This window comes from Ricinus communis, chromosome 2 (genome assembly GCF_019578655.1).
Source record: "Ricinus communis isolate WT05 ecotype wild-type chromosome 2, ASM1957865v1, whole genome shotgun sequence".
Classification (NCBI taxonomy): domain Eukaryota; kingdom Viridiplantae; phylum Streptophyta; class Magnoliopsida; order Malpighiales; family Euphorbiaceae; genus Ricinus; species Ricinus communis.
This window is the reverse complement of record NC_063257.1, coordinates 12967305-12993522: the sequence shown is the minus strand read 5'-3', so window position 1 is coordinate 12993522 and position 26218 is coordinate 12967305. Positions and strand designations below refer to the sequence as shown.

General features: G+C 32.6%; 2 protein-coding genes and 1 pseudogene across 5 annotated transcripts; all 3 read right to left on the bottom strand.

Moving 5' to 3' along the window:
* Positions 1 to 5246: 5246 nt before the first annotated feature.
* On the bottom strand, positions 5247 to 16241 carry LOC125369262 (annotated as a pseudogene).
* Positions 16242 to 18280: 2039 nt separating this feature from the next.
* LOC8284750 lies at positions 18281 to 20335 on the bottom strand. Its single transcript, XM_002533790.3, has 2 exons — positions 19363 to 20335; positions 18281 to 18745 (listed from the first exon to the last, which is right to left on the bottom strand). Exons 1-2 carry the CDS (start codon positions 20220 to 20222, stop codon positions 18736 to 18738), a joined length of 870 nt encoding a protein of 289 aa, XP_002533836.2. The 5' UTR covers positions 20223 to 20335; the 3' UTR covers positions 18281 to 18735.
* Positions 20336 to 20754: 419 nt separating this feature from the next.
* On the bottom strand, positions 20755 to 25472 carry LOC8284751 (probable inactive receptor kinase At5g58300). 4 transcript variants are annotated; one of them, XM_048371130.1, is made up of 4 exons: positions 25456 to 25472; positions 24858 to 24929; positions 21844 to 23181; positions 20755 to 21687 (listed from the first exon to the last, which is right to left on the bottom strand). In XM_048371130.1, exons 2-4 carry the CDS (start codon positions 24883 to 24885, stop codon positions 21059 to 21061), a joined length of 1995 nt encoding a protein of 664 aa, XP_048227087.1. In that variant the 5' UTR covers positions 24886 to 24929; positions 25456 to 25472; the 3' UTR covers positions 20755 to 21058. The 4 variants fall into 4 exon arrangements, with proteins under 4 accessions (XP_048227087.1, XP_015583628.2, XP_048227086.1 ...); XM_015728142.3 differs by lacking the exon at positions 25456 to 25472 and adding an exon at positions 25060 to 25449; XM_048371129.1 differs by lacking the exon at positions 25456 to 25472 and having other exon boundaries at positions 24858 to 25449.
* Positions 25473 to 26218: the final 746 nt, after the last annotated feature.

Genomic DNA, 26218 nt, shown 5'->3' with positions numbered 1-26218 from the left:
CTTGTACCTATCACAATGTTAATAATAATTTTATATTAAAATTATATATATATATATATATACACCAATGGACTGGTGGGTCTTTTAATTCGCAGCAGTTATTGACCAGATTTGTGAATTGTAAATTTGAATACTATTTTTGCACTTGGAGCATGCTCAATACCACCATCCTGTCGTTACATCGATATCCTTTATTATACCTTTACACGTGAATTTTTTATTCCCTTTGAAAATACGAAAATAATTACAAATTTTTAATGGGAATTTTTTTGTGAGTAATGGATCAAAAATAAACCAAAACCAAATACTCGAGCATTTTCTCACTAATATCTTATCAATATGAATGTCAAAAGTCAATAGCTAGGCAATTGTTTTCCTATTAATATCTTTTTTGGATTCGTCATCACGAACAGGCCAATTTTCAATGTGTAGTTTTGTAATCTTTTCATCCATTTCAGCTAATCTATAAAAAATGTATGAATTATTTTCCTAGAAAATAATTTTGAGTTTATCTAATCGAAAGTCGTTCAGATAAGGAATATCTAAATTCACAAAAAAATTGTTGCAGAAGAACTATTCACATAAATTATATCTGCAGAACATTGGAGAAGAAAATTGCCATGTATTTATGCCATTGCACATGATGACATGTGAACGGGTTGTCGAAGCCCTTCAAAATAAATTACTGATTTTCCTAAACTAACTTGTAGAAATAGTGAAACCAGATCGAATCCCAAAGAAACTAATGTGGATAACTTCTCAAAGTAAAATAAAAAGGAGGTTTTGAATGTTTGAATCAAAATTATAAATAAGCAGAAAAATAATGAAGGCTGAATATTAAAGTAAATAAAAATTAGTCTTAACAAATTTCCAATTCAAGAGTGCTAATTCCATCCAATTGTAATCATGATCATAGGCTAAAATATCAATTCTTCTATTCAAGTACTTAGTCTACTTATTCGAAAAAGCCGCAACAAGTGTAATTCTCCTAATATAATTGACTCGAACCCAACATCCAAATCAAAACTTACCATTAGTCAACTGGGCACGATAGTGTTCCATATCAACTTAATGATAGCATTAAGAATAATGAGAATGACTAAACCAATATTAATTTAATTGAGATAACTGCAATTGAAATAATCTTGTTCCTTTATTTCCCTAGAGCCTATCATGCAAGCTATGTAATTCGAATAAGCTGTAATCACACACACATGAGTCAGCTCCTTGCTACTTGTGTCAATCGTTCATGATAATTACGGATCACAAACTCAAAGTTTAGCAATAGAAAAATCAATATCAAAATTGAGTCGTCAGTTTAATCAATATCAATAATTCATAAATAATAAGAACAAGAAATAAAGAATACTTGAATTAAAGAAGAATTCTGTTAAGCATAAAGCCTCATAAAATCACAATTGGAATTTATTCACTCTTGAATTAGAAACTAAGACCTTTAGCCACTCATGGTGGAGTAAGAATTCACAAGAATTGTAGAGAATAGAAGAAGAATAAGAATATGAATTATATGCTCAAAGTATCTAGTCGTCCTTATATAGGAAGTAAAACCCTAAACCTTAATAGTAGAATCCTTATCAAAAAGAAATATGCTTCCTATTGAATCTTATCCCTATAAGGAAGGATAAGATTAAGAGTGGTCTAAATAAATTAAAACCCTAAATACATGGAAAAAAGTTCTATTAATCTAACACTTCCAAAAATAAAGGAAATTATCAAGGGATAGGTCCACCACAAATTAATCTCTGAAAATTTCGAAGCTCTCTTTCACATTTTTAGCAGTCTTCGCATGATTGCCGGAGCTTATATCGTAAGGCGTGGTCACGCCTTATCGACAGTGATCTTCTGTGCAGATTTCTTCACCTCCTCCAAAAGACTTGGTTTTTGACAAATGATGATTTAGAACATGTCTTTAGGATGGATTTTGCTCCATCCTTGATATTTCATCACCTAAGTCAGAATAAACATAATTTTCATAATTAAGTACATTATTCAACCAAATCGTAAGGGAATTAAACACAATAAATATAACTATTTGTGACCTATCAAATTCCCCCACACCTAATTTATGCTTGTCCTCAAGCATACCTCAATTCAACATACCAATGCTCCTTTTAACCTCCCTTTCATCTATTTTAATCTCCTCAAATACCAAATAAGTTAAACATACATTAATGAGCTGAATAATAATGACAATCAAGAGATTAGCACTCATAGAAAAAATTTTATAAAAAGAATAGGTATCTCAATAATTCATCAAAATCAAAGTAACAAGACTTAACACCCTCACATGGTTTCACTCAATACTCTCAAAGTGTTTAGGGTGCATTTACTCTCAGAATCAAAACATAGCATGTTATTACCATAAACTTGCTAATGAATCAAGTCTCCACCACTATATATGAATTAGATGCAAAAATCAAAGGGACTTCACAAGGGTTGTAATGGGGCTTAGAAAAGGGTGTGATAAAAGGAAGAGCTGAAATGTTTCATAATCAAGACAAAAATATTAGATTCTCACATGATAACTTATGCCACATCCATGAAACATACTACAAAAAAAATTTCTAAAGTTGATATTTATTCCCACAATTTATATGAGAACTTATAAGGAGTAACAATTTAATTCAGTATATTTGATGAATACTTCTTCAATTCTCCTCTTCATGAAAGGAACAGATATCAACTTTCTTTTCCTCTTTTTCTTCTTTTTCTTTCCCTTTTTTTTTTGTTTCATTTGTACCATGCAACACTTCCCTTCTTGTCTTGACAAGGGTAGAAAAAATAGAGGTAGCAAACGAAAGGTCTTGAGTTAAACAATATGTGTTAAAAATAAAAAAGAAAATGGAAAATAGGCTCAAAGTGGCTAACTAAAAGGAAAATCAACAAGGTAGGTCTTTTAAAAGTCTAAGAATAGGTTAATCTTAAATGCCCTTATCATATTAAAACATCAATCCAAAACTGTAGTTTTAACATGAATTCAGAAGCAAGTTCTAGAATAATCATACTAGTTTGATAATACTCATAAAAAACAATCAGAGCAAAATATAATGAACTGCTCTAAGGCTCAAAAGCTCACTTGAATGTTTACATTTGTATCAAGTCTTGTGCATTTTTCAATCAATAAACTAATGAGATACCTTCAGATAGTTTTAAAGAAACATTAATCATGCTTATCCCCTTTCATGCATTGAAATTCAAACAAAAAATGTATTTATAACTTACATGGTATTCTAGGTTATCAAAATAAAACTCAAGGTTGTAAAAGAAAAAGTAGCACATATGAATTAAAGCATACCTAATTGTAAGCATAAAAAGATGTTTTCAAAAAGAGATCATGTGGTTATCCTCCCCCACACCTATACTGTACATTGTCCTCAATGTATAAAAAAAATAAAATAAAAATGGCTCTCAAAATAAATGAAAAGAGATGTGGTACTCCTGTGTTTTGTGAGCCACTTGGGTGGAGTAGTCTATGGTGACGAAGGGCAGGGGGGTTGAACTCCCCAGTGTTTCATTAAGGCGTCTAAATTTCTCTCCATCTTTGAAATTTGTTGTTCCATCTTGTCCAATTGAGCTTCAAAATCTGGTTCAATGGAATCCTCTAGATCGCGAAGACTGCTCGTTGGGCAAGATCGTTTCCTAGATCTTGGAGGATCACCTTGACCGTGCGAAGAAGGCCTTTAGAAAGAGTACGCCCCATTATGCTCTATAAGCACGTGCATCTTTATCAAGCAGGCGATGTCCAATGGTTCCATCTCACAAGCAATATGTAAGTTATTATTATCGAGATCAAGCAATTGAAGGCGAACAACCAAATGAGTAATTAAAAATCCTAAGCATAAATGCTTTTTACGAGTCAGCACAAATTTGAACTGCGAAGCCAACCAAAAACCCAAATTAATTGCGTTATTATGCAACATGGACCAAATAAAATAAATTTCAGCTTTTGTACATACATTGGCTGTGTCTTTTCTACCAGAAAAGCTGAATGCTAAAAATAGTTGCATGTAAATCCATTCAGGTTTATTAAGATACCCACCTTTGGAGTTGCTAGAATCGTAATGCATTGGGTCAGAAGACATGGTCTTCCAAAGTTTTGCCTGATCAAAATTATCAACAAAATCTATAGCAGAGCTCTTGTATTGACTGGTTAGAGAAAATTCAGTGTTAATAAATCCTAGGGCCAAATTGAATTCAGTGATGGATTGCTTAAATTCATTGCCTAGGAGTCTATATCGCACAACCCTAAGACTATCAAATGTGAAATTCTCTGGTGTTTCAAACTGAAAGGTTGTGTAGAATTCTCTAATCAATTCAACAAATGTGGGGTATCTAACAGTCACTAAGGCTTTCCACCACATACTAGCTATCAAAGCATCAAAATCCTATTTTATATCCAGTATCTCAAAAGAATGAGTGTTGACATACTTACCTGGGTAAATCGCTCGCGTCTGCACATCGGCGTACCTGTCCTTTCTAGCTTTAGTAGTGAATTTCAAAAATCCAGTCAGTTCGTCTTCTGATGGTGGTAGAACAGCTTTTCCTTTCCCTAGGCGAGTTCGCCTAAATGAGATTTTGCCGCTGTTCTGAGCGGCTGCCGTTGCTTTTTCTCGATGAACTCTTGCGTCGGCAGTGGGTGGGGCTATGGTTTTGCCGATGTCAGGCGAGACTATCGCGTTAGACTTCATAGGTGGATATGCGTTGTTAGGGTTTGGTTGAGGGACGGCAGTGGCGTCTAAAGGGTGTTCTGCTTCGCTATGTTTTGTTTGAGGAACTGCAGTCGCGTTGCCGGAATTGGAGGATGTCGCTTTACTTCGCCGATGGGTGGAGGTTCTCTTTCGGGCGGTAGTCTTAAGGCGTACCATGATCTGTTTGTGAATAGTCAATGTTGCAGGCATAAGCTTCAATAGAGAATTATATAACAATACTTTTTTGACCAATCTTAAATTGTTTCCATATAAGAATATTGTCATGGAGTGATTTGGACTTCTCTTTGTAAATTCTCGAATTCTCATAGGCATCTAATCGCAACTCCTTTAATTCTTACAATTGTAGTAGCCTTGACATTCCTGCTTTATCCATGTTCATGTTGCATTGCCGAACTGCCCAATAGGCTTTATGCTCAATTTCTACCGGTAAGTGACATGCTTTTCTGAAGACTAACCGATAAGGGGACATTCCTATAGGAGTTTTGTAAGCTGTACAGTATGCCTATAGAGCATCATCTAAATGAAGGCTCCAATCCTTTCTTCCAAGATGGATTTAACTTCTCTATTGGAAACTTCGGCTTGTCCATTGGTTTGAGGATGATATGCGGTGGTTGTTCTATCATTTACTCCGTACTTCTTCATCAAAGCTGCAACCGATCTATTGTAAAAATGAGTTCCTTGGTCACTGACGATTGCTCTTGGAATTCCAAACCTGTTAAAGATGTTAGCCTTGATAAAACCTACAACAGTTTGAGAATCATCAGTTCTGGTGGCTTTAGCTTCCACCCATTTTGATACATAATCTACAGCCAAAAATATATATGAAAAACCACAAGAAGAGGGTAGAGGACCCATAAAATCGATCCCCCACACATCAAATATTTCACAGATGAGAATCGGAACTTGAGGCATTTCATTCTTTCGAGTTAGTGCTCCTACTTTTTGACATCTCTCACAACTTTTGCAAAATTGATATGTATCTTTAAAAAAATTTTCCCATATAAACCACAATTTAAGATTTTTCTAACAGTCCATCTAGGTCCAAAGTGTCCTCCACATGCATAATTATGGCTAAAGGTTAAAATAGATTGGAATTCATTTTCAGGCACACATCTCCTAATTACTTGATCGGAACAAAATTTCTATAAGAAGGGCTCATCCTAAACATAATACTTAGACTCACTCTTTATCTTTACCTTCCTAGACTTACTAAGACAATAAGGTAGATTTCTTGTGACTAAGTAATTTACCATGTCTGCGTACCAAGGAATCATACCCTTGAGTTGGAACAAATGTTCATCAAGAAATTTGTCATTGAAAGGTAGGTCATCTTCTTTCCTTATCAACCTACTCAAATGGTTCGCAACAGAATTTTCCACTCCTTTTCTATCTTTGATTTTCAAGTTAAATTCTTAAAGAAGCAAAATCCACCGAATTAGCCTTGGTTTTAATTCTTTCTTTGCTAAAAGATACTTCAAAGCTGCATGATCAGAGTATACAATAACTTTAGAATCAAGCACATAAGATCAAAATTTATCTAAAGCAAAGACAATTGATAAAAGCTCCTTTTTCTGTCGTGGAGTAATTGCATTGTGCGGAATTTAACGTCCTGGAAGCATAATAGATGACATGACTTTTCTTCTTAATCCTTTGCCCTAGAACTGCTCCCACTGCATAATTGCTTGCATTGCACATGATTTCAAAAGGCAAATCCCATCTAGGTGGTTGAATAATAGGCGTGCTTGTCAACAAATCTTTGAGTTTTACAAATGCCTCTTTGCATTCTTTTCCAAACTCAAATTGAACTTCTTTTTGCAGTAAATTTGTCAATGGCAAAGCGATCTTGGAAAAATCCTTAATAAATCTGCGATAAAATCCTGCATGTCCTAGAAAAGAATGCACTTCCCTGACATTGGTAGGGTATGGTAAGTTTGCAATTATGTCTACTTTTGCCTTATCAACTTCTATACCTTTAGAGGAGACCATATGCCCTAATACAATGCCTTGGGTGACCATAAAATGACATTTCTCATAATTTAAAACCAAGTTTGTCTCTATACATCTCCTTAAAACTTTGGTTAAATTTTCTAAGCATTCATCAAATGAATCTCTATACACAGTAAAGTCATCCATAAACACTTTAATGCATTTCTCAATATATTCAGAAAAAATACTCATCATGCATCTTTGAAACGTACTTGGAGCATTACAGAGGCCAAAAGGCATTCGCCTATAAGCATAGGTTCCGAAAGGACAAGTGAATTTTGTTTTTTCTTGATCTTCCTGTGCGATAGGAATTTGATAGAATCCTGAAAAGCCATTAAGAAAACAGAAGAAAGATTTTCCCGCTAATCGTTCTAACATTTGATCAATGAAAGGTAGGGAAAAATGATCTTTTCTAGTTACTTGATTAAACTTCCTGAAATCTATACACATTCTCCAACCATTTTGCACACGCATTGGTACAAGTTCATTGTTTGAATTCCTTACCACAGTCATTCCAATTTTCTTGGGGACAACATGAATTGGACTTACCCATTTACTGTCTGAGATTGGGTAGATTATACCTGCATCTAACAGCTTGAGTATCTCTTTCATGACAACTTCTTTCATGGCTGGATTTAGTCTCCTTTGTGGTTCCCTTGATGGTTTAACATCATCCTCTAGCAAAATCCTGTGCATGCAAATTGATGGACTAATGCCTTTTATGTCAGCCAACGTCCAACCAATTGCAACCTTGTATTCCTTCAAAGCTTCAATCAATCTTCCTTCATGTTTCATTGTTAGTCCTTTTGAGATGATAACAGGCAATATTTTCTTGTCACCTAAATACACATATTTTAGGTTATCCGGTAAGGCTTTCAGCTCTAGTTTTGGTGCCTGCACAATTGAAGGTAACATCTTGTCATTAGTATTAGAGATTTCAGCATTGAGATTTGTGGGTTCAGATATTGTTGCTGAGAATAGTTATTCTACACCAATCTCATAATCATTTCCTTCAAAATTGGAATTTTCATCTAATTCCTGTTCGTCACCAACACTTTCTTCTGCAAAAACTTCCTGCACAATTGGATCAATTACATCAATATGGCAAAGAGAATGTACATCATTAGGGTATTTAATTGCATCGAAAATATTAAATTTAACAATCTCTCCATCAAACTCTATGGAGAGAGTACCTTCATCTACATTAATCTTTGTCTTGGCAGTTTTCATGAATGGTCGTCCTAACAAAATCGAAGCTGATTTTGATGAAGAATTACCATCCATTTCCAAAATGTAAAAGTCGACAGGAAATATGAGCTCATTAACCTGCACCAAAACATCTTTAACAACTCCAAGGGGATGAATGAAAGAATGATCAGCTAATTGAATCACTACACCAGTTTTTTGCAAGTCATTTAGTTTTAGATCTTGATAAATAGAAAATGGCATGACATTAATAGAAGCTCCCAAATCTAACATGGCATGCTCAATTTTTATATTACCAATAACACAAGGTAATGAAAACATACCTAGATCTTTGCATTTTTCTAGCATATTCTTTTACAAGATTGCTGACACATTCCTACTTACCACTGCTTTCTCCTTTTCCTTTATTCTTCTTTTGTTGGTGCACAATTCCTTCAAGAACTTTGCATATTTAGGGATTTGTTTGATAGCATCCAATAGTGGGATATTTATCTCCACCTTTCTAAATGTATCCAAGATCTCCTTTTCTTGCTCATCTTCTTTTGGTTTTGTTAATCTGCTAAGAAAAGGAGGCAATGGAGTGTGAGATGAAAGAGATAGGGGAGGATCAAATTTTACCCTACGTGATGCCTTGGAAGAAGCTTCTTCTTCATTTTCCTTACTAAGTTCACTTTCTTTAAGTGGAATCGAGCCTGAACGAATCTCCTTTTCACTTCTTAGAGAAATTGCACAAACGTTCTCCTTTGGATTTATTTCTGGTTGCGAAGGTAGTTTTCTAGAATTTTGGGCCTCCAATTTACTAACTGACATAACCAATTGAGTTATTTGATTGCCTAAATTCTGAATGCTTGACCTTGTTTCCTGTTGAAATTGAAGATTATTATTAGTAAGATTTTTAACAATATCTTCCAAGGACATACCTGAATTAGAAGCTTGAGGTTGTCTATTAATATTCTGGGAAGGATACTTTTGTTGTCCTCCTTGGTTCCCATAGCTTAAATTTGGGTGATCTCTCCATCCAGGATTGTAATGATTAGAAAAAGGGTCATACTTCCTTTGAAATTGACCAGTAAATCCGCCTAGAGCATTAGCTTCTTGCATAGAGTCTTGTTGCAATGTTGGACACATATCGGTGGGATGTCCTTGCAAGGAACATATTCCACAAACTTTTGCCATTTGCAATTGCCCTACAGCCATTTGACGAACCAAAGCAGTTAAATCAGAAATTTAATTTTCAAGATTTTTAGTGCTTACCTCATTAACTCGCCTTGTAGCTCCATCAGCCCTTGTACCAAATTACTGAGAATTTTCGGCCATGTTTGAAATTAATTGCTTGGCTTCTTCAGGCGTCTTATCTAGCAAAGCTCCACCACTTGCTGCATCAATCATGCTCCTATCCATTGGCAATAATCCTTCATAGAAATATTGGATTAGGAGTTGTAGAGAGATTTGATGATGTGGGCATTTAGCACACAGTTGCTTGAACCTTTCCCAATACTCATACAACGTTTCTCCAGTGAATTGTGTTTTGCCATAAATTTCTTTTCTGATGTTGGCGGCTCTTGTTGCAGGGAAGAACTTGTCTAAGAACAATCTTTTCATCTCATTCCATGTTGTTATTGAACCGAAAGGTAGATAATAGAGCCAATCTTTTGCTTTATCTTTCAAAGAAAAGGAAAAAGCTCTAAGATTTATTTGCTCTTCGGTCACACCATGTGGTTTCATTTCGGAGCATACAATATGGAATTCTTTCAAGTGTTTATGAGGATCTTCACCTGCACATCCACGAAAAGAAGGGAGTAAGTGAATTAAACCAGATTTTAATTCAAAATCAACTGCAATATTAGGAATTGTAATGCATAAAGGTTGTTGATTTAAATCCAGTGCAGCTAGCTCTTTGAGAGTTCTGTTCGCCATGTTTTCTGTAACTTCTTGAAAGATAGACGTGTCACCAATAGCCAAATCTATCTCCAACTCCTCTATGAGACAACTTTTTTTTTGCTTAGTCTCCTTTCTTGATCGATGCGCTGTCTTCTTAATTTCAGGATTAAACTGTAAATCAATATCTTGAGAAGAACGAGTCATAAACAAATAATTTAAACAATGAGAAACTAAAATAGGATCCCCGGCAACGGCGCCAAATTTGAACGGGTTGTCGAAGCCCTTCAATATAAATTACTGATTGTCCTAAACTAACTTGTAGAAATAGTGAAACCAGGTCGAATCCTAAGGGAAGCAATGTGGATAGCTTCTCAAAATAAAATAAAAAGGAGATTTTGAATGTTTGAATCAAAATTATAAATAAGCAGAAAAATAATAAAGGCTGAATATTAAAGTAAATAAAAATCAGTCTTAACAAATTTCTAATTCAAGAGTGCTAATTCCATCCAATTGTAATCATGATCATAGGCTAAAATATCAATTCTTCTATTCAAGTACTTAGTCTACTTATTCGAAAAAGCCACAACAAGTATAATTCTCCTAATATAATTGACTCGAACTCAACATCCAAATCAAAACTTACCATTAGTCAACTGGGCACGATAGCGTTCCATATCAACTTAATGATAGTATTAAGAATAATGAGAATGACTAAACCAATATTAATTTAATTGAGATAACTGCAATTGAAATAATCTTGTTCCTTTATTTCCCTAGAGCCTATCATGCAAGTTATGCAATTCGAATAAGCCGTAATCACACACACATGAGCCAGCTCCTTGCTACTTGTGTCAATCGTTCATGACAATTACGGATCACAAATTCAAAGTTTAGCAATAGAAAAATCAATATCAAAATTGAGTTGTCAGTTCAATCAATATCAATAATTCATAAATAATAAGAACAAGAAATAAAAAAAACTTGAATTAAAGAAGAATTTTGTTAAGCATAAAGCCTCACAAAATCACAATTGGAATTTATTCACTCTTGAATTAGAAACTAAGAACTTTAGCCACTCATGGTGGAGTAAGAATTCACAAGAATTGTAGAGAATAGAAGAAGAATAAGAATATGAATTATATGCTCAAAGTATCTAGCCGTCCTTATATAGGAAGTAAAACTCTAAATCCTAATAGTAGAATCCTTATAAAAAAGAAATATACTTCCTATTTAATCTTATCCCTATAAGGAAGGATAAGATTAAGAGTGATCTAAATAAATTAAAACCCTAAATACATAGAAGAAAGTTCTATTAATCTAACACTTCCAAAAATAAAGGAAATTATCTAGGGATAGGTCCACCACAAATTAATCTCTAAAAATTTCGAAGCTCTCTTTCACATCTTTTAGCAGCTCATGGGACGCAAGGCGTGGTCACGCCTTTGCTTCCGCAGTTGCGGAGCTTTTGGGCGGGTCACGCCTTGTCGACAGTGATCTTCTGTGCAGATTTCTGCACCTCCTCCAAAAGACTTGGTTTTTGACAAATGAAGACTTAAAACATGTCTTTAAGCTGAATTTTGCTCCATCCTTGATATTTCATCACCTAAGTTAGAATAAACATAATTTCCATAATTAAGTACATTATTCAACCAAATCGCAAGGGAATTAAATACAATAAATATAACTATTTATGACCTATCAACATGATAGAGGTTGGAAAGAATACAAAAACCATTAAATTCCTTAATTATCATTGATAAGAAAACAACAATAATAGGACCATTAGATTCTTCTACAAGAACTTCATACTCGAGAAATTGGACTTCCCATTTATCCCAATGGGTAATATCTAATTTTCATCACTGCATCATTTATAGGTTAACTCGTAATGATAATGAATCCAATGTTAAATTGATTAAACCGAAATTTTATCTGAAATCGAAATTACATCAATTTTTTTATCTGAATACGACGTTGCTTTGCAATCATGCCGATGATATTTGTTTCCTCAATATCTCCAATAGAGATTATTTTTCGAAGACATCTGCTAAAAAAAGAAGGATGTATTTAAACATATTTTAAATTTATTATTCAAAATTTAACATTTTATTACCTGTGAGAAGTGTCTCATCCTCTATTCTTACTCTGACTGCTTCAAAATCAATAAAGTCAAAACGATCGAATGGAATAACTGAATCATCTTCAATAGATTTCACAAAGGTGCTCCTCGACAATCTAATACGAAATGCATGGTTGCTGATTTTGTAATTCAATTGTGCAGGTATAATATATGATATATATTTCCTTCCTTTAGCAACTCTAAAAAATGATCAGCAAATTATTTGAGTATAGTCCCTTACATTGTGTGACCGGATAAAAAAATTGTAATGAATACAATGGTAAATAAACATGCATAAAATTCAGTCTTATTAAAAGCTAAAGAATGAACATAAATCAAATTAATTAGCATTATATAAATGTAGCACCTTTTCATCTATCATAAAAAACTCAACGCTGAATAGATCATCAGGATTCGAAACATTCACAAACTCCCACATTCTTGCAATGCGAACTTTCATTCGAACATTCTTGCATCCACTGTTCACCTCCGAGAGCAATGTGTACGGCATAATTCTGGAAGCCAGCAATTAACAAAATATATCTACAAAAGAATACCAAATATATAAATATAAATATATAAACTCAATTATTAGTCAACAAATCATCAAAAATTTCATGGTATATACAATCTTTTTTATACAGTCACAGAACTCAGTATCATTATCTTCTTTATTATTATTTATTAGTATACGCAGATTTTTATGTGCTCTTGATAATGCAACATATAACTCCCATGACAAAAAACATGATCGTGTAAGTATAAACCAACTCATTTTAATGTCTTAGGAAAGCTTTTATTTATCGTCATGTAATAACAAACTTTTATTGGAAACTGTCTTCTTTTTAATATAAACGAAAACTTATTCTCAGTATAAGAAAGAACAATGCATGGTATTAAAAAAAAAATTGTCACAGTGCAAACCGGTGATTATAATAGCTTCAATGACTTTATTTCCTAAATTAGTTATCATCAATCTGGTATCATTGCATAAATTGATGCTTGGGTTAATATTACGCAGTAACATAATAGAGGCATTTATTTTTAATTTTAATTCATATTATGGAAACCCGTTAAAATTTAAACTGTTTAAATATTCAATAGGATAAAACACTTCTAATTCATCAATACCGTTTGATGTTCTACATATTGCCATACGTGCATTAAAAGTACAAAATTACCCTTTAAATTGAAATTGGCACTGTAGAAAACATTGTTCATATGCCTATTCTCTTTTATTCTTATACTATTGATAAGAGTGGCAATATTTTTTAGTCCAATCTAAATTAATTAGCTTAGATTTAGGTTTAATTGAACCGTTTTAAAAATATTTAGAACTTAAATAAAATATGAATATTAGATAATTAATTGTGTTTTAGATAAAAATTAAGCACTTATCTGTATTTATGCCATAAATAATTAATTAACATGGGTACCCTCTTTGTATATAATTCCATAATCTTTTTCTTTTTTTCTTCTTTCTCCTTCTATTCTTGGTCACCATCGTATAAAAATTTATGTTCATTCTCAAGAAATTAAAAAAGAACAATACTAAATTTATTTTCATTCAACCAAACAAAAAAAGAAAGAAAAAAACAAACACTATTCACCTTTAAAGAAACGAAACAAGAATCATTAAATTATATTTATTTTATGGAATAATTACTATTTACTTCTTGTATTTGGACATTTTTTACTGATTTTCTTCTTATGTTTAAAAAGTATTGACGAAAAGTACAATTAAGTCTTTGGATATTGGACTAAAGCACAATTGAACTTTTAAACTTCACAATAGCTCAATTACACCACTAAGGTTTAAAAACAAAAGAAATATATCCTTAAAGTTAACTTTATCTATTTCACCATGTAATGGCGCAAAATCTAGTTAATTTTAGGCACTAATAGAAACTGCATAACTCTTTCGAATTCACTTTTTTTTTTGTATGAGGAAGTACTCACTAAATCATAAAATTGTAATTTCTCCTTCACTTGGTAAATAAAAATTAATGTTGTTATCATTAGTTAAAAATGGAGTTAGCTTCAAGGATATGATAATTTTATTTTTCAAACTCTAAAGGTGTAATTGAACTATTTAAAAGCTTTAAGAGTTTATTTGCACTTTGATAAATAATTCAAGAGCCGATCAACACTTTTTGCTTAAAATACTTTATTTCTTTTCTGAAAATCACAACTCAATATTTCAAACACAAAATTCAAAATCATCTCCGTATTAACTTTTATTTCAAATACCAGTAAAAATTAACAACAACGAATTCATATTTATCAACTATCAGGCCTAAAAACTCGTAAAAATTTCTTCACAAAATAAAAATATACTTATTTTAAGCAATTTTTGTTTTATGGGCTTTCGATTAAGCTATTTGCAAAATTTATAAATTTTGTCAAAATTGATCATTTGATTAAAAGAAATTTTGCAAAATCCATGAATCTATAAAAATTCCTTGCTCATCCACAAATCTCAAAATGAGAGATTTTCAAAATTTGAAATTTCTTGTTCTAATGAACTAATTTTTTTATCCAAGTACTTTATACATAAATATTGAGAATTGGACTCCTTATATTCTCATAAGAAATTTAAAAAAAAATGGCCCAACACATTTTTAGGCACTTCAATTAGAATGAGAAAACCTATTGACACCCCAAATTTTAAGTTAAACCTATTAGGTACATCGATTTGCAGAATTGAATACAAATAAACCCCTTGTAGGTGATAAAATCATGCGTGTATGACACGTGCTTTAACCTATTGATAACTTTTGTCTTATCAGAAAGAAAACAATGACGTGGCACAACTTTACTCTTCGGTCTCTTATCACTCTATCTTGAAAATCTGCAAAATAAAATGTTGTTCCTTCTCCTCTTCCATCTTTGCTTTTTTACTTTCTTTTTCTTTAATCTAATGGTCACAAATCCTCAAGGTAAATGCGTTGCCCTCCATGGCACCACCTTGCAATTACAACTGCATCAACTTCTTCTTCGTGAATTTCAGTCTCACAATAGCAACAACATCTTCTATTTTTTATGATCAATTGTTGCAGGGTGTTATTAATTAGTCCTTTTGTTAGTTTTTTACCCTCTTTTTTACATTATCAATACACTTAATTCAAACCCATAATTTATATTATCTATATGAAGATGGAAGTTGATGTTTTCTAAAAAAAGAAAAACAGAAAAGATGGAAGTTGATGTAGTAAAGGTTCATTTGCAGTAGTTTGTATTTCAAATGGTGCAACAGTTGTATATGGTAGACTTTTATTACCAAAAATAAGATACTAAATTTTGTCAATTCTGTTCATATATATTATGGGGTTTTGCTTCAATTCTGACTAAAAAAAGTAAGAAGGAAGGAGGAAGAAGTCGAAAAAGGAAGAAGATTTAAGAATAGAGAGAGAATAAAGTTGTTAATAGTGTACATAAATTCTTTTTTATTTCTTTTACTTCTTTTCACTCGCTCATGAACGTCTCATTTTACACACTACACCACAAGCACACAAGTATTTATTAATATTTAATTATGCCGGTAGAGGTGCTCAATAGGTTCAACTTAAAATTTTAGAGTGATGATGGGTTTTCTCATGGAAATTGAAGTGCCAATAGATGTATTTTATCAAAAAAAGTTCTATTAAGTTTATAATAATAAATACTTTTATTGATTAAAAAAATAGCATCCAACTAATATAGTTATTTTAAATTAAGAATTGAAATATAACTAGAATGAAGTTTTCATATACGATTTAGCTTTTTTTTAGATCATATATTATTGAAAATTAAATTTATTAACTTCGAATCATATTTCCTCCAAAAAAAAAGACTTTGAATCATATTAGTTTGTTTACTCTTTATATATATATATATATATATATATAGAAATGTAAAATCCCTCATTCATCCACAAAGAACTAAAAGTGCTACTCTTTATATACTTTTAGATCAAAGAACCCCTAGTCTTTAATAAAGGGCTATGGCTCACGTAAAAATTAAAAGGTGTTCTACACAAATGCCTAAAATATTAAACTAACTAACATAACTCATAAAATTACGGTAAAAACCAACACACTGACTATTATGCTTTTCACGGAATTATTCTACTTTCTTCTACTTTTTAGCTTCTCTATTTTTCTATTTTATTTTTCATTTCTATCTCATTGTCTAGTTCTTTGATTTTCTATTTTTTACTCTTCTTGTCTTCCTGATAGCACTTGTGGTGATGCTGATGGCTGTGATAATGGTTGCTGTGGTGGTGAATGCGAAGTCGTTCCAATGGTGGCGATAGCAGGAGCTGCCACCATAGAGGACATCGTCTAAGATTTTTCAAAAAGATAAAAATGTCTAAAGACATAAATTTCTGAAGGTGGTGGAGGTAGGAGAGTGGTGGTCGTTAAGAATCAAAGAGGTGATGATGTCATTCCGGTGAGTACAAAATTAATATTTGTTGTATCAGAAGATTGGACATCATTACTACTATTTATTTTCTATGGAGAGAAAGAAAAGCAATTGTCTTTTAACGATATTAAGCAAATATAGATTATGGTATCCATAGGATTGTAGATGCTATTTTTTATAATTATCAAAAGATGCTAATTATTTAAAGTTGAATTTGTATAGCAAGTTTAATTATTATGTTGTAAAAATAATTAAAAATTGATAGATTTAAGCTCATTTGCTTTATATTTTCTTAATAGTTTTGAATATTAATAAAGTGTAAAACTTACAGTTTCTTTTTAACTTCATAGATATTGCTGGGGTGGCCAAGTCAAGTTTATACGCACCAGTGAGACCATATCTGAGGCGTGCTTCCAATGATACAGAGAGTGAACTAACTTTGAATGAACTTGTTTTTCTTAATTGAACTAGAAATGAGGAATGTTATCAATTGGTATCAAGATTTAATTATCTACTTTCGTTTTCAACATGTCATTTAATTATCTATTGTTCTAAAGTGGATGATATTATCAAAATAAAGTTAACACATTTTATGAATTTTTTAAATTTTGGAAATAGATTATTAACTAAAAACGAAATTAAAAGATTTAAAAAATACAATAAACAACCGGTTTTGTTAGAGTACTATTGTGGCATTCTACCATTATAAGTCTATTTTTTAATTATAATTATTAACTAATATTATTTTAAATAATTTATTTATATTTTGTGTTCTTCTACTAATATAGATTGTTAATGAATTTATATATAAATTCTTAATTATTTATATGAGTCAAATTTTATATTTGAATCTTATAATTGTCAAGTACCACTAATTAAATTCTAAAAATAGATAAATAATTTTAATAAATAAAAATAATATATTTAATTGATCAATATTAAGTACTATATATAATTAACTAATCTAGTATTTAATTATATTAATAAATTATTAAAATTAAAATAAAATCAATATTTATAGGTTTATATGGTACCGTACACCTATAGTGCATTAGAATGACTCATAAACAATACATATTAAATATATAATGAGTTTATTTTAGGTATATGATATTTTGATTCAAATCTAATTTTCATTCAAATTTTAAATTATCTTTTTATATTTTCTATATAAATATGGATACAATACCTATTTTCTTCATCACATCACATGGGACATTGAAAAAAATATAAGTTATGTAAACTTTAATTAAATGAGCATTCTCGTACCGAAGGACAATAATTTTTCAAATTTCATAGTTAAACAATATATAGTATATAATGAGTATATAATAAATATATAAATTTATTTTGATTATACAAAAGGTATCATCAAAGTATATTAAATATAGAATGAGTTTATTTCATGTATATGATATTTTGATTCAAACCTATTTTTTGTTCAAATTTTTAATCATTTTTTGTATTTTTCTCTATATAAATATGGATACATTACCTATTTTCTTCATCATATTAGCCATTAGAAAAAAAAAATAAGGTATATAAACTTTGATTAAACGAGCATTCTCGTACCGGGATAAAAAAATTTTAAATTTCATAGTTAAACAACATATAATATATTTTAAATATATTATAAGTACATAATTTATGCCAAATTTATTTCAAGTATACAAAAAGTATTATCAAAGTATATTAAAAGTATATTTATTTGGCATATCATATATCATATGAAAAATTCTTAAATATACTTTAATTATTACGTCATTTATAAATGCATCCAATGAAAATGAGCCATATCAATTAAAGTTGCCACATCATTTAGAAGTAATTGATTTTAGATATTTTTTAATTACATATATATATTTATATTATAGAATTAATTATCTTAAGTAGTATAATACTTTTAATAGATGTGACTCATTTTTATTAAATGGATCTGATAACGAGATAGAAAGAATCTATTTAAAAAAAAAATTCTTACAGAACAGTAAATCCATCTATTGGTCGTAAGACCCACTAATCGTGTAATCGAACCCCAAGGTTATTTGCAAAACCAAGACTACACTTGCAAGAACTTAAAACCTAGTGCTCGGAATCTCTTCAGGTTGATGCTAGTATCACTTTTCCTAACGGGCAAAAAAAATGGAGTCAATTAACCAATGAAGTCTGAATGAGTTATTTGGACGATCCAAACTCAGTTATCCATTTATTTTCTTTTTTTCTTTTTGTTTTATTTTTGAAGAAAAAGAGAAAAACCAATCACATAATTCCTTCCAAATGGATGAAAGTTCTAACTTGTAATAATTTCTAACATGTTCCTGAAGAATAAATAATTTCTGTTGACTAACCTAATATATGTAATCTTTGATGCTAGCACTCCACTGCCACTTCCAACTCAAAAATGTTCCATCATTGCGCCCTGCATAATAACACCAAACACCAACATGATTCTTTTCAGTATACATGTATGTAGAATTAATTTAGAGCGTATCCGGCAGTATCTTTATAGGTGGCAGAGTACTACTTCAAGAATTTTAACGCTGCTATATACTTAAAGTTTAAACTTAAGACCTTAATTCAATTAGAAGAAATTTTTACTATCTCATTTACACGCGCTTGAGTAACGAAACATAATTTAATTATAATTATCTTGTTACATACTCCATTGCCTTGTCAATAATTTGGAAAATCACTCCAAAAAAACTTGGTACCACATCCTATCTCAATCAGAAACATCATTCATAAAAAAATAATAATTATATAATAATAATATAATATTATCTATTAATTATTGCATTTATATAGATGACATCAAAACTATCTTATTCAAATGATCGATTGCGTTCGTTAAGGACCTAAATTATGGCTGCAACTAGTAGGTCTGAGAGGGCAATGACCTTCTAACAATGTAGCCTCTCTTTTAGAAACTAAGTGGAAAATTAAGTGGCAATTGATATAATTATTCTGAAACATAGCTGATTGAGTAATGGATAGGAGAGATGGGATGCATGCAATGCAACAGAGAAAGTAAATTACCTGAAACCAAAGATTTTAACGTTGCACTTGGGTTTCTGGGCAAAATCAACTTCAGCTTGCTTGATTTTCTGGCATGCTATAAGAGCAGGCACCCAATTCAACTTAACTACTCCAACATGGAAGCCAATGTTACCGTTCAAAAGAATATCAACAACTGTCTGACGATTCTCTGCATTTTCTTTTAATGCCTTGGCATCATCTTCATTAGCAGGAGAATTCCAAACCCGAGTTCTCATTCTCAGAACTGTTTTATCTTTTGGGTTCTGGGAAAACCCTGGTATCTTAGTCTCTCCTAGTGGAATATCCTCCGATGATACCTGAACCTTTAGCTCGCTGTACTCGAGTTCGACCTCTTCGTTAATGTTCAGTGCTTGGATTCTTATGTGAACATCCGCATCCAAGAAGAGTTCATTATTTTCGCTTGCCAAATGTAGCTTAGGAAAATCCATCCTCAGAACATAAAATTCAGGCAATGCTGATCGAAGTGTGACAACGAATATTAGGATAATTATCAGGACAATGAGAACAGCAGCGAGTGATCCGAAGAACATCCATGCACAGCATAGGGAACAACGCGGACGATGTCGTCCTTCTTCTTCATCTTCTTCTTCTTCTTCCTCTTCCTCTTCTTTTAGCTTTGCTTCTTCTTCGTTTTCTATGTCTTCATGTTGGTTTTCTCTTTGTCCTTCAAGTTCTTGCTCGGATTCTTCTGTCACCGAAGGGAGTGACAAAGCAACCGAACGTATTGACCTTTGCGAGGTTAAACCGTTGGAAACAGAGGAGGACAGATAAGGTGGAGGAGGGGGAGGAGGAAGAGGGTTTTGCAATGGAGGAAATAGATGGTACGTAGAATCCACCATTGCTGGAGGTCATCCTTCCAAGGCTGAAGGAAGACCAAAATGTATGTTAGAATAAATGTTTGATAAATTTTCCGAGTTGGAGACGGGACAGCATGCCTTCTTTTCCTGGCATATTATCAGGAGCAGGATCACCCTACATTTGCCTTGAATTATGGAGGTAGATTAAAGCAAAATTAGAGCAGCATTAGATTTTTTTATTGTTAAGACAACTTCAGCTAATTCTGTTGAGGTGCTATTTCTATAATTTCAGCTGCCTCCTGTAATTTTTTCCTTTTTTCTTCTTGTAAAAATGGTTTCTGAAAAACTTTGTTATAGAATTTCACAACTGAAATTGCACAATCTTTATATTTTCTGAACAATATCAGAGATGACAAATTTGATAGAAAAAGAAAAAATAAGAAAGCTGGGCATAAGCCATAATCACCATATATATCCTTTTAATTTTAGCATTCTCTTTTTACAAGCTCTGCTTTTAGGTTTGTATATTATAGTCCAACCATTCATGGGCAACAAGCACCCCACAAGCCAAATAAAGAGGGAGGAAGTTGTGAGAAGTTATTGATTCAAGGTCAGCAATTCATTCACAATGTTGAATTAAATATTACAATAGATCAAGAGAAACCCACCTAATTGAAATTTAAAAGAGAACAAAAAAATCAAGACTACAAATCTGAAAAAAAAAAAAAATGAACTGAGAAAAATTTTGGACAAATTCACACTATGAAGCTGCACATGCACGTAAGGTTTTGAACAATACTTTGGAAAACCTTACAAGGCATATGCACATTGGGAATGTTCAATTGAGATCTCGAAATCATGCAATGACTTTTGGCCAATCATGGAGTCTGGACATTTGAGTCCTTAGATTTGTTCTCTTCGGAAGATGGCCGGTTCTCTGAGTCAGATTGCCGTATTTCTTCAATCATCCGAACAACTTCATCCATGTTCGGTCGCATGTCTGGCACCTTCGCTACACAGGCCATCCCAATTTGCAGCATCTGGACCATTTCTTCTTCAATATTTTGGTATCTCATCAGCTCAACATCAAAAACTTCAGCTGTCCACTCCTCCCTTACAACTGATTGGACCCATCGAGGCAGATCAACCATGTCATCCCGTGATGGAGATTGAAGTGGAGCTTTACCTGTCAGCATCTCAAGCAAGAGGACACCAAAGCTGTAGACATCTGATTTATGGGTGTGCTTACGGGTTTCGATCACTTCAGGAGCTCGATAGCCTGCACTCCGAGATGGAGTTGCAGGAACATTCATTAGAGGGGTAAGGCCAAAATCAGAGATGCACCCGTCATGATCTTGGTTCAGGAGGACATTTGAGGACTTGATGTTTCCATGAGTAAATTTTGGACCACCTGCAGAATGAAGGTGGGCAATGCCACGTGCAGTTCCAAGAGCAATTTTTACTCTGTTGTCCCAATCTAGTGGAGTTCTTCCTGCTTGCCTATTTCCTGTCATCAAAGTAGATAACAAATTTAGAATGCTAGCAAATATAGCAACCAACAGGCAGATAGAAGGTGCTGCAAATAAAATATCCTCTATTCATTGAGTGAAATCATTAGTCATTAGTTTGTAAGGCAACTTGTTACCAAGGCTTATAGGCATACCATGCAGAAGTGTAGATAAGCTGCCTCCTTGGATATAGTCATACACTAGAAGCTTCTCATCCTTCGAGTAATAATAAGCACGGAGTGGTACAACATTTTGGTGCTGCCCAACCCTTCCAACAATCTCCATCTGCTGTTCAAACTCCCTCTTCCCCACCACTACCTCCTTCAATCTTTTCACTACAACTGTCGTTGATTCCTCCAAGACAGCCTTATAGGCTGTGCCATAACTACCCTTTCCTAACACTTCAGCAGAAGCCCTTAATAAATCCTCAAGATCAAAATTATATGAGCAACCCTCAAAGAACACCAGCTTGTTTTTCTCAGGTTCTTGCACCCCACTTCCAAACTCCTCTTTGGGCTTTTCACCCCTCCCACTACTAACAGCCTTCCCTTTCAACACGCTACTGCCTCCATTATCTTTCTTCTTCAAACAGCAGCACAAGATAATTACAACTATAAGAAAGAGCACTGCAAATCCTCCTACTGCAATGGCAATTATGGCTCCCAACGTCAGCTTTGCTTTTGAACCTTTCTTATGAGGCATTTCTGGTGGAGGAGAGGAAGCAGGAGAGGGAGAAGGCGGAGAAAGGATGGGGGAGCAAGGATTAAGAGGCAGTCCACATAAGAGAGAGTTTCCGGTGAAGGATGAATTTGGAAACTTTTGAAGGGAGAATGGGACGGAGCCATTAAGATGGTTGTAACTTAAATTCAAATGTCTAAGCCTACTTTGGTTGAGGTCAGGAATGGCTCCAGAGAGGGTGTTGTTCTGGAGGCTCAAACCAGTTAGTTGTGTCAAATTAGCTATGGTTTGAGGAATGCTGCCAGAGAAAGAATTAAATGAGAGATCCAGTACATTGAGTTGTGAGGAGAAAGAAGTAGGAATTGTGCTAGAGAAGTTGTTATGTTGGAGGTAGAGGTTTCGGAGTGATGGAAGAGATGTAACATCAGAAGGAAGGTTGCCATAAAGTAGATTGGATCGGAGGCTGAGAACCCTAAGGGCATCAAGTTTACCAAGTGTATTGGCTGGGATTTGACCAATAAACCCCACCCCAGGGAGTCGGAGTTCAAGCACACGAGTCTGATTTGGATTGCAAGTAACCCCAACCCAAGACTTGCAGATTGAAGAAGCAGGGTTCCAGTTAAGGAGCCGATAGTGGGGTATAGCGGCCGAAAAGTTGAGAAGAGCCTGCTTATCAGAGTTCAGGTCAGCAATAGCTAGAGAAAAAAGAGTGAACAAGACAATTAAACGAAAACTTGAAGCTGGAAAAAACTTCATTGAGAATTTATTTGCACTGGGTATATGATGATGTAAAGCCTGCAGGCCTTGCTTTCCTCCTGATCCAGAACAAAGAGAATAAAATAAGATTAGGCAGCCAGCAAATAAAGAGATATAAATCAAACTTGCGAGAAAAGACTACGGATATAAAATACTTGCAAACTAAATTGCAATAAAAAACTATCAAAGTCGTAGCCTAAGTTGAAAATGTGAAAGATTTCTTGTGTAATTGTTTTAGCTAGTTAATAAAACCTCTCACACAAACTGCATTTCCAACATTCTTTCAGTTAAAAAGAAGGCTTCTTCTTGATTTACTGTTGAGAAGTTTAAAGTTGAATTTCAAATCTCAAAGTTAGAACTCTAGTCTTCATGGGAGAATTCTACCCCACTGATATGAACCAGTAAATAATCTGATTACCACAAGCGAATAACAGTAAGACAGACAAACACTTGAAATGTGGAAAACATTAATTGCTGGAAATAGGTAATGTAGCTTTTTTTCTTTGTGGGATAAAAGTACCACCTACTTATGTTTTCACAAGTGACATTTACATTTTGATAGTGCAATTTCGCAGCATCTGCAAACACATGTTTGCCAAAGAAATAGCAATAATGAGAATGAGAATCTTGTCTATGAAGCGCCCAGAACAGGGGCAAATGCATGCAGTACCACAACCATGATGGAACTCAAACATCTTAAACTAAAATGCTTTTCCATTTCTTAAATCTTTAACTTTAAGCTAATTGTTTTTTCCACTTGTCATTTATATCCAACTTCTAAAGATATGTTAAATATAATTTGAAAAAAAAAAGTAATTATACACCAAAAGCAAGAGAAAAAGGCACTATAGAATAAATAAAGCAAACAAAAGCATAATACTTTTTGATATCACATTCTATTGCTCCTTAGATGAAATTCTCATTTTTCTTTTGTGGTACCTAAAGGGCAAAAGATAAAGATTCAAAACCAAAAGTTAAGGAAATAAAAGAAGGGATAATTACTAACTTAAATAATGAAAAACTAAAAACAAATGACAAGGAAGCCAATATATAACTTTGGTCATCAAAGAGCACTAAAGCAAATCACACTTACATGAAAATCAATTGAACACAATTAAATGAGAATCCCAGGGAAATGATAAATGGCCGGAACAAACAAGAGCCTAAATTGTGACTAAATTAAAAGGAAAAAGCTAGCACGGTTAGTCCCATTAACATATTGTTTGAGAAAGGGGATAAAAGGGCATGAATTATGAAAGTTGAAGAGAGAAAGATAGACAAAGAGACAGCAGAAACTGTATGTATTGGTATTAAAAGTGCAGCCATTACATAAAGAAGGTTAATTTAAACTAAAGAAAAAAAAAAAGCTGGAGTTGTTCAACAACTAAAGGTACAATTAGCAACAAAAAAAGCAAAGAACAGATAAGAAAAAATCTTTTCCACCACCTAAAAAGCTTAAATAGCATACTGAGATCTAAACCCAATTGAAAGTATGTATCAAACTTTACAAGTAAAGAAATAATCTTTAAAACTAAACCAAACTATACCCAGAAATTAATTCATTACATTAGTTAAGAAAGTTAAGTTTTTTCTTGTTAGAATCTTACCAACTCTTATCCTTACCCAAAAAGAGACAGATCTAGAATGTAGCTTACAAAATGCATTCCAGAACATACAATGCTAAAGAAAATTTAAAACCCAAGAAAGTAAAATTAAAGGAGAAGTTAGTACTGACCTGGAAGCATGCAGGTGCTTTCTGCCATACCCCAATAAATGCCTTTTGCTTAGCTAATTAAGCTCCATTAAGCTGCTTAAGAAAACAGAAGTTAAAAAAAAGGGACATAAAAACTGAGAGAACTAGAAGAATAATGAATCTGGAAGAAAGAAAGTAAGTACAGATCCAGCATTAAAAATGTCTATTAGCAGAAGTGGGCAACCTTTGAAACATGAGCTAACATTAACAACATTGGAATTCACAAACTTTGAGGTTTCTTTCTTGTAGTAAGGAAGCATTTTTAGACTCAAAGATTAGAGCTGCATTTAAGATACTCAGAGAAGCAGCAGTTTCTGTATTATTATTATTATTCTTTTTTGTTGGTTTCAGGTGGAAATTTTCTTCTTCTTTTTTTCTTACTTTGAAGCTTGAGAAAAATAAGAAGAAGAGTTTGAGAAAGAAGAAAAAGATTTTCAGTTTGGAGAGTCGATTTGGGTAGAAGAGGAAAAAGGAAGGAGAGAGAGGAGAAGAGAGAAAGGAGAAAAGAGAAGACAATAAAGAAAGTTTAGAGATAGTGAGTGTGAGAGAGTGGAAGCACACAAAACCAAAAAGCTCTCACCTTGACCAGCTCATTACAAAACTACTCCACTTTGTACACACATAATTATAAATATATATATATAAATTTTACATGTTAGAAAACTTCTTACTTGCATGTGATCTGTTAATTTAGAGTTTTAGATGCATTGACTCTGACTAATACATTTACATAATGGATCGGATTAGCTGATTTAATGAAAACCGGTGGTCAATTCGATGTAATTTAACTAAAACATTTATATTTATGGTTGAACCGGTTTGAATTGGATTGAACCAAATTAAAATTACTAAATTAGATACAATCGGTTTAATTAATTTTTTTATATATATTTAAAAAATTATTAAAAAATAAGAAAATATGCATTATAACATCAAAAATTGAATGAACCTATATTAAAAAATCATTAAAACTTGTATTTAGAAAAAACATTTCAAAGTGTACCAAACATGCTTAAACTCTTTCAAATGAAGTAGCAAAAAGATGTAGTGGAATTGTGGTCAATGTTGTTAGCTTTAAGCTTATGATAAATTATTGAGAAGTAGAAAATGTTCTTGAAGGTAAAGAAATTATGAAGATGGATTTTATATAAAGACGTAAAATTCACATTCATGTTTTACGCTAAATTGTCAATTTCCCATCACTAATCAAAATGGACATAATAACTAATTAGTATTCATTATTATGAATCGAATCCGAATTAGTTTAATCAAATAATATATAAATAAATACATAGTCCGATTATATCATAAAGACGTTTTAACTTAAAAAAACTAATTTTAAT